Source organism: Pinus tabuliformis, chromosome 2_1 (genome assembly GCF_031772625.1).
Source record: "Pinus tabuliformis cultivar Carrire ecotype Pingquan chromosome 2_1, CPIR1, whole genome shotgun sequence".
NCBI classification, from domain to species: Eukaryota; Viridiplantae; Streptophyta; class Pinopsida; order Pinales; family Pinaceae; genus Pinus; species Pinus tabuliformis.
This window is the reverse complement of record NC_142299.1, coordinates 606411189-606423203: the sequence shown is the minus strand read 5'-3', so window position 1 is coordinate 606423203 and position 12015 is coordinate 606411189. Positions and strand designations below refer to the sequence as shown.

The window sequence follows — 12015 nt, the reverse complement described above, 5'->3', positions numbered from 1 at the left end:
GTGGCTATGACTTTGAAAAATCAAAATGAAATCCCCTTGCAGAAAGAAAAACCCACATATTAAACTAATGTGATAAAAATACATCATAAACATATCAAATAAAAAAAACACAAAACACAAGTTGTCATTATCACAAACTTTTAGGCACAACACTAACAAGAAAAAACATATATTAACCAACCACCCCATAATTCGCTTAACATGCCAAGAGTATAATTTATCTATGTTCATTAGTCCACGATTTCTCCATATAAAAGCATCTATCAATAGCATTCCAGTAACTCTTGGTATCATATCTAACAATGGCTTTTAGGTATCTCTTTCTCTTGATTTTCCTTGGTCCCTGTCAGAATTTTACAAAACCATGTTCTAATTTTGATAACTCATTTTAAATGGGAATTGAGGTTTCTATCCAACTTGTAATTAAGAACAGGCATGAAATGCATGGTCAACTTTCTAAAGAAATGGAAAATCTAAAAAATAACAAATTTTATTGACCTTTTAATTCCCTTGTGTAATAAAATGGGGCACTTTCACTATGTTCAGGGAACTTATCTTCAACGTCATATAAGAAATATTTAACTTCTAGATAAATCTCCACCCGTCTATTGCTTCCTATAGAAACTATTCATCAATTACTTCAACATTATTTCATTTGTATATTTCGCATTATCTAAAGAATCACATCGAAAATATCGCCATTCTGTCATGTATAACTAGAAGTGGCATTTTAGTAGTACATTCAATCATACCCATGAGGGTTCACTCAGGTATTTGGATTAAAAGACGTGGACATAAATAGCATTATTTTCATGCAAATCAGATAAATATTGCAAATAAAAAAGAAATTTTCATGTACATTACTTTGCATGTTGACATGCAAGTTACATATATGTTTTAGGAGGATTATACTAAGTTCCCCCCACCCATACTATGTAGAGCTCATCATGATTTTTAATCAAGTTGACATGGAACACATGAATAACAGGGGATATTTTCAAGGGGAAATTTTAGTATCCTTTGAAAAAAAAATGTCCAGTTTACAAAGTAAGTAGGAAGACTCTCGACACTGAGATTATTAATATCCTTACCAAATCATTCTTTTACAGTTAATTTCCTTGATGTGAATGCATTAAGGTTTGTTGTATATTCTAAGCAATAATTCTATGCATTCACTATTTGTATCAATTCTAACTCATGAAAATAAGAAAAAACATTGAATTGTGTTGAATGGAATATTCTCAAGTATGGAATGCACCTTCATTCACTATTTGTATCAATTCTAACTCATGAAAATAAGAAAAAACATTGAATTGTGTTGAATGGAATATTCTCAAGTATGGAATGCACCTTTAAAGTGTCATTTTACCATAGAATTGTGAATTTGAAATCGTTTCCAAGTTGTCTAAGACATAAAGCCTACTTTTATATTGATTCAAAAGAAATTAGACTCTTATGTATGACCATATATAGCAGTTCATATAGACATGAGATCATTTCTCCATCATATTCTTCATCCTATGAGGCCCAATTCTTTAGGAAAGATTCTACTACCAACATCATTGTAAGAAATAAAAATATAGATCATACTTATTACCAATAGTATGTTTATGGTTATATCATAGTATGGCTCTCAAAATGGTACACAAAGTTGAAGCTCACATCCTTCCTTGCTCTAGGTGAAAGAGCCACACAAGGTCGTATTCATGAAGATGGGCTAGTTTTGAAGGAGGCCACTTGAAGGTTATAGTTTTGAAGGTTATACAATGTTTGATCTAAGTCCAACCAAGGAAGGAATTACAAAGAGTGGAAGTTTAAAAGATTAAAAAGGGTAAATTTTTATAGTTAAACATTTTTTCATCTATGCCCAAGCAAAGAATGAACTATAGAAAGGGGAAGTATAGGATATTAGAAAATGTATGCAGTTCATTCCTAACAGCCAACTTTTCAAAATATGAAAACCATTTTTTTCAAATTATTTCCAAGTGGTTGTGGAAAAATCAAAGATGGAGGTCATGCAAAAGCAACTGAAATATGCTCGGTTTCAATTCCCAAAATTCCAATGAAACCCTGGTTAACTCATTAGCTCCTCTATCCCCAATTCTCACTATGGTGTGCATGACCAAAATGACATTTCAAAAAGGAATGAGGCCTCTTTCATTTCACGAAAATATAACACCACAAAGAATTCTAAGGGATATAATGCATGTCTAGGTCTCCAATTTAAGACTTTGCCTGTGACATGAAAAATAGAGGTGAATATTCACAAAAAATACCCAAATTAATGAGCTCTAGATCTGTCTAATTAATATGCAATGTATTTTGATCACAATATAAAAGAGCCATTTCAGGCCTCTAAAATAAACCAAAAACATAGAGATGGGTGCCCAAAAAGGGAAATTTCTATCAGTGTCATTTCCTAGGTATTTATCAGACAAAAAAAATTGAGAAGATTCAAGCAAGATGTAGAATTAAGAAATGAAACCCAATTTTAGTTCAGGTTCCATACCTCAACATGCAACGAATAGTCATAATTTGAGCTCTGGCCATATTGTGAAAATATTAACCCTTTTCGTGGTTGTTAAAAATCATGGAGATGTTCGACAGAGCAAGGGCTACGAGGACCCTTCATTTTGCAACAAAATATCCTATGAACCTAATGCAATTTTGCAACAACATCTCCCATGAACCTAGCTCAGATTGGGAAGAATGAACCTAGATCAGATTAGGAATACCAAACAAAGATTAGGAAGAACAAACAATGACTGAGAAATGGAATTCATTTGACCTAATCTCTTTTCTACTCGATGGGTGAGGAATCTTCTTCATATCTGATTTCGTAGGCCACCTTGTCTATGTCTAACAAAAGACTAGAATTGAATGGATTTGACCATGAGGACCCATCAATGTCTCCCCACAAGGACTATTATGGTCCTCTACTCCTTATAATACTTTTCTTCCCTACAAGAGCCCTTGTGCTTTTCTGCTCCTTACAATATTTTTCCTCGCAAGGGATCTTCTTCTCTTCTGCTCCTCATAATAGTTTTCCCAATAATAACAACTGCCATGATTCACTGGGTTCCCACATACATCTGTAACACTATAAAAGTACAATTTGAGTCCATCCTTTACATCTTGCTAACACTTTCTCACCACTACTCACTTTCTTTGAACTACCTTCCAATACAACACAAGCTCAAGAAGCACATTAGTCTAGGTCAAATTCTCAATTTATTCTAATAGAAATGCCAATCGAGGTGATGCTACTCACTTGTTTCAAGCAAATGGGTCCCAAACATTCAAAATTTTGACCTTAAAAAGTCGGATAGGTGGAGACGTGCAGGCACAGTAGAGTGCATAAGATCCTCCCTGTAATAATCCGCCAATCTCTTCTCAATATAGTTATCTCAGTGATTATATAGACTCTTGAAATTTATCTCACTTTGATGGCAGTGAATGACCTAAACTTGACACGAGTCAACATGCGCACTAAAAAATTCAAAGGCTTTTCATTTGAGTGTGCATTGAATAGCCAAGGATTTACCAAGGCTTGAATAATGGGGCTTGATAGGGGTAAATTTTCACTATTTTCTTAGATAAGACACAAGATAGGTCACAAATTTTCACATTGCCTCACTCCTGCAAATTCTACTGAATATAACTCAATGCTCTTCAACAAACATGCAACACTGAACCTCTCATAGATTTAATGAACACAGGTGCAAATTTTTATTATTTGGATGTGAAGGAAATTAGTTTCAGGTGTCAGATCCTGCCAATACAACCCCATTTGTTTCAAGTTAGAGATGGATTAGGAGGCATTGTAATTGATAGTGGCACTACTAGTGTTGTCCTTGCAAGTTGCATCTACCAAGCTCTTATGCTCTTTAACCTCGTTTGTGCCTTATCTCTTGCCAGTCACGTCTACTTCGTTCTCATGATCTTTAACCTCGCTCTCATGCTCTTTAACCTCGTCGCTTCTTTATTTGCTTTATGTCCCTTTCTACACAATTTATGATATTTTTTCATAATTTTAAGATGAAATGATAGTTTCGCCTTAAACAAATGTCTTAAATACCTCTTTATGATATTTTTTCCCACCAATAAATAATAATTTAGTATATTGAGAAAATGATAATTTTAAAATGTTTTAAATACCCTTTTTGTGTAGTAGTGAGTGGTAGGACAAAAATAATAAAAGAAATTTACTTTGGAAATAAATATTTTGCTTAACTTATTTTTTTATATATAGTTATATGAAGAATTCATTAGGCATGCATTCCCTCGTCTATAAAGTCTAGAAGTAGACCTAGATGATAGGAGAAAGGGAATGTTTTCTCCGTTTGATCCTAATAATTTTCTCAATTAAGTTTAAAGTGAATTATTAACTAAATTTGACTCCCTAGAAGATTTAAAGTCATTAGGTCAACAATAGTGATTTTTTGTACATAATTTTAATGACTTGTGATATTGAGCTAACAATATTACATGTAGTTAAATCCCTTGATATGTCAAATGAATATCAATTTTAATTCACCATAATTGAGCAACTGAAACAATAGTTCACTTAAAAGCTTTGGGCAAATTCACTACATTTTAAACCAAAGATAATAAAAACTTATTTTTATTCAACTGAAATACTCCAAAATAAATTATTATAGTTATCATGAACTATATAACTACTTTTAAATTATTTTATTCTGAAACAACAGTAAATGAAATTTGTTGATATGTATTTAATGTATACAATACAATCAATTTCTTAGGAAATCAAGAAATGAAATATTTTATTTAATATATTTTTTTTTTTACTTTTAATTACTTTATTCTTTTTAAAAGTTGATATAAAATTATATTACGTCATATGTACATCAAAACATTTTATTTATTATTGAGAGTGAGTGAAATATTTTTACTGCATTTGGTTGTAATATGAACAACAAATAGAGTGACCATAATGAAGTTGAGATTATTAATGTTTTATAATGATTTTAGTTAATACTAACTAAACATAAATATTCATTTTTTTATTTTTTATTTATTTTAATTGACATTACTGTTCTATAGTAGAGTTTAGGCTTCTGTGATCCATATCAAGTTTACAAAAAAAAATTCGGCGAAGATCACATGAGACATCATTTGTCGACGCGTTTAGAACCAGTTTAGAACCAACCACTGTGGTTCATCGTCAAGACAAGTTGAAGAAACAGATCCAGCTTAGCAGTTTAACAGAGCAAAGCCTCCAACGGCTAAAAGGACTAACAACTACTTTTGACTGGATACCTTAAAATGCGACCCAGGGGACCAGTCCTTAATATTCTATTCAGAGAATATTTTATTTTTATTTTAAATGAGACACATGTCAATTTCTCAACTTAATGAATCAAAGCTTAAATTTTTTACCATGTTTACTTCACATTTTTTACTATATTTACTTCACTATATTAACACATATTTAAAATAAAATAAATGAAAAATAAACATTTTTACTTCACTTTTTTTACCATATTTATTTCACTATATTAAGAAATATTTAAAATAAAATAAATGAGGAATAAAAAGAGAGGGATCAACCCAATAGTTCCTCATTTATTTTAGTTTAAATATTTTTAAATATGTCATTTAATAGTTAAACCTTATAATGGGGTTTTACCTTCTGGCACTATTTTTAGATTCGTGGTTCGCCATCTAAGCATGTCCCATCAAAATTGTTTATTATTCTTAGATTCTCCCTCCCCTGCATAAGCAAGTTGTTTAATTGATTAGTCACATTATCGAGTCGTTCAACTGATTAGTCGCATGATCAAATCGCACTGCTTCCGCGCTTTTTTTCACCCATAGGTGAAAATGCTAGTGTATGTTTTACAGAGAACCGCTTAAAAACCAGTGTGCAGTATATATACCATTTTCCACACGAAGAAGTATCTACATTAAATAATTATTTTAAAATATTATTAATATAGTATGGCAAAAAAGAATTACTTATATCAAAGCATTATTTGTGAGACGTGTTTGTGAAATAATGTCTGTGTGACTTATATCTGAATCTAGAAGTTCGACTCAAAGAATTCGATGTTACGAACGGCATAGTTTTAATTAATTAATTATAAACAATTTGAAAGACCCGCGTTTAGCAGTGGATGAGGATGAGAGTTTAAAAAGCGCGTAAAACAACACTCATCCTCTCCCGTTTCAGATACACCTTCCTCTGCGCCTTCTTCTGTAGTTCTCCATACCTGCACCCACGCTTTCAATAATCACGCGTTTCGATTAAACAATTATTAATTATGGGTCTGCATTCCTTCACGCTCAAGATATCCCATCAACGTCCGCTGCATTCTGCTCGACTTCTTCCTCTGGTTTGACCGCCCAGAACGTTCTGGTGGCTGTGGGCTCTTGACTTCTGCGCTTTCTACGCGTTATTCTTTGCTTAATAGCGAAGGTTCTTATCAACTCCCGCTATATATAACAATCGCTATGTTCCTTCCCATCTCATCTCATCTCATCTCATCTCAGTGGCAAGCGTTAAAGTTTAAAGTATTGCGACTGTGTAGAAACCATTCTCTGCATTTTCGTCGATTGTGATCGAATTCAGTTCTGTTTCTACGCATTATTCTTTGCCTGTGTTCCTTCCCCTCTTATCTCATTTGCGAAGCGTTAAACCATTCTGTGCGTTTTCTTGGACTGTGATCAAATTCAGTTCTGTTTCTAATCATTCGAAAAGATGGGTCACAAGAATCATGAGCACCACCATCATAGGGAAATGGAAACCAAGAACGTCGCTTCCGGGGTTCCTTACTCTGGCACAGCGAGTACGTATAAGTTGAATGAATCAGAATACGAGAGGGCAAGGAAAGACGAGAAGCATCATAAGCGTATGGGGCATTTGGGGGAAATGGGAGCAGCGGCTGCCGGAGCGTTTGCAATGGTACTGCATATTATATCCTTTACTCATTAATTCTAAATTTTCATATCCAAATGTCGAGTAAAGTATATTTAGGTCCTCCACGGTATCAGTCAGATCAACTCATGGAATATATATCCCTGTATTGTTTCTTGTATTTTGTACAGTCTTCATAAACTAGAATACGCCCAAAACCAGAATTGTTTCGATGATTTTTATAACGTAAGAAAGTGAGTCTGTATATTAATGTAATTTGACATGTGTGCAGCATGAGAAGCACCAAATAAAGAAGGATCCCGAACACGCAGAGAGACATAAGATGCAAGAAAAGATTGCGGCCACTGTTGCAGTTGGAGCAGGGGGATATGCCGTCCATGAACATCACAAGAGGGAGGAGTCGAAGAAGAGAGCAAAAGAAGCTCATGGAAAAAAGCATCACCACCATCTATTTTAGCCACCCACACGCGCAGCATCTATTCGTTTAAAATAATAAATCTGTTCATTTGTTGGATGGTTCGTCCGCTAATCCAAATAAACATTGTATGGCGAATATTATATTGTCTGGAGCTTTTGATTCAGCGCCATCTCTATTATTTGCAGAGTTATGTATGAAAACCACCGGGTTCTTTTTTCCCGCTTTGGTCCTTTGCTTCCGGGCAACAATTTCGTATATTAATACACCCCGCATAAATATTTACTTGGTAATCTATTTTCGCAAGTTACAAATTCCAGTCTGACATTTAATTAAGAGTGACAGCAAAAACAAAGTTCAACTTTAAAACCAAAAAAATTGCGCACCAGCACGTTTTCGTATTAGTATTTTGAAAGAAGGTTCACATCTCAAAAAAAAGTTATGTAATTTTTGTATTATTTATAAAGTATGATGTTATAATAAAAGCTATTTATATATCGTGTTTTGAACTATATCATCATTTTGTTACACTATCATAGCGAATTTATACTCAAAGACTTAGACGATAATAGTAGAGAATAATTCACCGAGACAGACAAATGGAGAAACAACAAGATTACTTAATCAGAAACAACACAATAGATAAAACAATCACTAAAGAACAAAAATCACTTTGCATTACATAATTGGGTCTTGGCTTGCCTTCCTTGGCCAGAGAATTACAAATTTATAGAGGTAGAAGAAGGATCTAGAATCCTGTGTGTGATTCAGATGGAGATCTAGAATGATCTAGAAACCACTGGCGGTGTAGGAGGATCTAGAATCCTGGAGATCTAGAAAAATCTAATCTAGAAGGATCTAGAATACTGCATGAATTTGGCTTCACACTTAACATTCTCCCACTTGAAGCCAAATAAGAGTCATCAAGTCACACCGAGTCCTACCATGCCTCTACATAACTCATGTTTATTTCGTGGTAGAATCTTAGTGAGCATATCAACAGGGTTCCTATCTGTATGGATCTTTTCCAAGGATAATTGTTCTTCCTCCAACACATGCTGGATCCAATGGTACCTTAAGTCAATGTGCTTGGTTTTTGAATGAAATGCTGGGTTTTTCGCCAAGTGAATGGCACTCTGACTATCACAATATAACACATACTTGTCCTGCTTTATTCCTATCTCTCCTAGGAATCGCTGCATCCACAACATCTCTTTACAAGCTTCTGTTGCAGCTATGTACTTTGCTTCTGTTGTAGAGAGGGCTACTATTCTTTGTAGCCTTGACACCCAAGATACTGTTGCACCTGCAAATGTATACAAATAACCTATAGTGGACTTTCTGGTATCCATATCTCCAGCCATATCTGCATCTGTAAATCCTTCAAGCACAGTCTCATCATGACCAAAACATAAACAATAATGACTAGTACCCTTGAGATACCTTAAAATCCATTTTACTGCTTGCCAATGTTGTTTGCCTGGATTGGTAAGGAACCTACTCACTACTCCCACTGAATATGTAATGTCTGGTCATGTGCATACCATGGCATACATTAAGCTGCCAACTGCTGAAGCATAAGGAAACTTGCTCATCTCTTCTTTCTCCTTGTCATCACTAGGACATAATTCAATACTCAGCTTGAAGTGGGCTGCAAGGGGTGTACCCACTGGCTTGGCATCCTTCATATTAAACCTGTCAAGCATCTTCTTGATATATTTTTCTTGTGACAACCACAACCTTTTGTTTTTCTTGTCACGCATAATCCACATGCCCAATATCTGTTGTGTTGGTCCCAAATCTTTCATTGCAAATTTGCGACCTAAATCTTTCTTCAACCTATTGATCTTATTCTTATCATGCCCAACAATCAACATGTCATCCACATATAACAATAATATGATATACTTTCCTTGATCATACCTCTTGATATAGACACAATGGTCAGCTTCCAACCTCTGAAAACCATGTTCCAACATGAATGAATCAAATTTCTTATACCATTGTCGAGGTGCCTATATTAACCCATAGAGACTCTTCTTCAACCTACAAACAAGGCCTTCTTTGCCTTTTTCTATGAAGCCTTCTGGTTGCTCCATATAAATTTCTTCCTCCAATTCACCATGAAGGAATGCAGTTTTTACATCTCACTATTCACATTCTAGGTCTAAAGCAGCAACTAGACCAAGAATGACTCTAATGGATGAAATTTTAACAACAAGTGAGAAAATTTCAGTGAAGTCAATACCTTCTTTTTGGGCAAAACCTTTCACCACTAGTCTTGCTTTATACCTCTCCTTCTTTTCGTCACCTTCATGCTTACTCCTGTACAACCATTTGTTTTGTAGAGCCTTTCTACCTTTTGGGAGGTTTACCAACTCCCAAGTTTTATTTTCCTGCAAAGAGTTCATTTCTTCTTCCATTGCTTTCTTCCATTCTTCACTGTGCTCAACTTTACAGGATTCTTGAAAACAATTAGGCTCACTTTCATGAGTCAAAAAAATATGGTTTGAAGGAGGATACCTTTGTGAAGGCTTATGAGGCCTAGAAGATCTGCGAACCAACTGTGGTGGTGCATTATCAGGTTGAATCTCCTGTAAAGGTTTCTATAAGATTCCTTCTTCTTGTTGTTCATTATTTTCCACTTGTTGTTCTTCATGCTCCTCAATTTGCTGTTCATTTTCTTGTATTGGTGGTATGTTTTCCTGCTGCTGTTCAAACTTGTCAATAACCTTCTTAACCTCCAACTCACCTCAGACTCATTAAATATAACATCCCTGCTTCTAATAATTTTATGTTTGATTGGATCCTATAGACGATAACCAAGATCTTCATTTGCATATCCCAAAAAAAATGCATTTCATAGATTTATCATCTAGCTTAGTTCTATTTTCTTTGGGAATATGTATGAATGCTTCACATCCAAAGATTTTCAAGTGAGAATAATTCAAATTCTTACCAGTCCAAACTTCTTCGGGGATACTGCAATCCAAGGCTATGGTTGGAGATCTATTTATGAGGTAGCAAGTGGTCTTGACTAATTCAGCCCAAAAATTCTTCTCCAAACCAGAATTGGACAACATACTTCGCACCTTTTCCATAATGGTGTGATTCATCCTTTTTGCGACACCATTCTGTTGAGGAGTACTAGGCACAGTCTTCTCATGCTTTATGCCAAACCCGTTACAATATTCCTTAAATGCATTTGAGCAATATTCTCCACCATTATCTGTTCTTAAACACTTCAACAATTTGTTAGTATCTCTTTCAACAGCAACATGGAATTTCTGAAATATTCCAAACACTTCACTTTTATTTTTCATAGGATATGCCCAAACTTTCCTAGATGCATCATCTATAAATGTTACAAAATATGATGCTCCTCCTAATGGTTTGATGTTAACAGGCCCAAACACATCTGAGTGTACCAATTCTAACACATTTTTCTTTCTGTCTTGGCCACCTCTAAGGAATGAAACCCTTCTTTGTCTACCATATATACAATACTCACAAAGATCAAGATTGTAGGATTTCAAACCTGGCAATAAATTTTTACCAACAAGGATTTTTAAGCCCTTCTTGCTCATGTGACCCAAACGCTTATGCCACAGATTTGCTGAATTTCCTTCTTTTGTGACAACAACCAAATCTGATTTTCCTATCAGTATCTTCAATGTGTATAATGCTCCTGTCTTGGGTCCTTTGGCCACGACCAATGCACCTTTGCTAATTTTCCAGCCTCTTTTTCCAAAGCTTGTCGAATAGCCTTCATCATCTAGTCATCCCATAGAGATTAAACTCATGCACATTTCTGGTACATGCCTGACCTGTTTCAACAATATATCTTGTCCATCTTTCATCTTGATCTAGACATCTCCCACTCCAACAATACTGCAAAAATGATTATTCCCAAAATGTACTCTACCATAATCACCAGGATTATATGAAACAAAACTATCTTTGCATGGGGTTACATGGTGAGATGCCCTAGATTCAAGGATCCAATCAAAGCTACTACTAGATGTATATACACATGCATCCTCTACTGAAAAATTAAACAACACATTACCATCTGTGGCTACAGCAGTAGTCTCACCTTCATTTGTGCTGGATGACTTGTGATTTGTACTAGACGATCTCTGATCATTTTGTCCTTTCTTCAAGAATTGACATTCTTTCTTCATGTGCCCGGATTTGCCACAATGAAAGCAGATGATCCTTCCTCTCCTTGATTTGATCGGACTCTCGATTTTGATCACCCTTGCCGGCCTTGATCCATTCTCCTACCATGATCAGCGAGAGCTAGAGCCTCTCCTCCCCGGTTTTCCGCAATTGACTTGCATCGCAACTCCTCATTCATTAAACTATTGCTGACATCATCAAACTTCGGGTCCATATAGTTGTTGAAGTGCTCATAGCTACAATTAAATTTTCTCAGTTGTCTGGCATAGAACACATTAGAAAAATAGCTCTAATTTCATCATCTAAAATGACTTTAACAGATGCAAGTTGATTAGTAATAATATTAAATGCATTCAAGTGCTCAGAAACTGAAGCACCCTCCTTCATTTTGAGATTATAAAGCTTCTTCATCAAGAACACTTTGTTTGATGTTGTGTTCTTCTCATATAGATCATGGAGCTTCTTCCATAATCCTTCAGCCGTCTTTTCTTCGGACACATTGAAATAAGCATTCTTT

General features: G+C 34.9%; 1 protein-coding gene across 1 annotated transcript; it reads left to right on the top strand.

Moving 5' to 3' along the window:
* Positions 1 to 6512: 6512 nt before the first annotated feature.
* On the top strand, positions 6513 to 7609 carry LOC149201957 (abscisic stress-ripening protein 3-like). Its single transcript, XM_089399870.1, has 2 exons — positions 6513 to 6928; positions 7173 to 7609. Exons 1-2 carry the CDS (start codon positions 6725 to 6727, stop codon positions 7356 to 7358), a joined length of 390 nt encoding a protein of 129 aa, XP_089255996.1. The 5' UTR covers positions 6513 to 6724; the 3' UTR covers positions 7359 to 7609.
* Positions 7610 to 12015: the final 4406 nt, after the last annotated feature.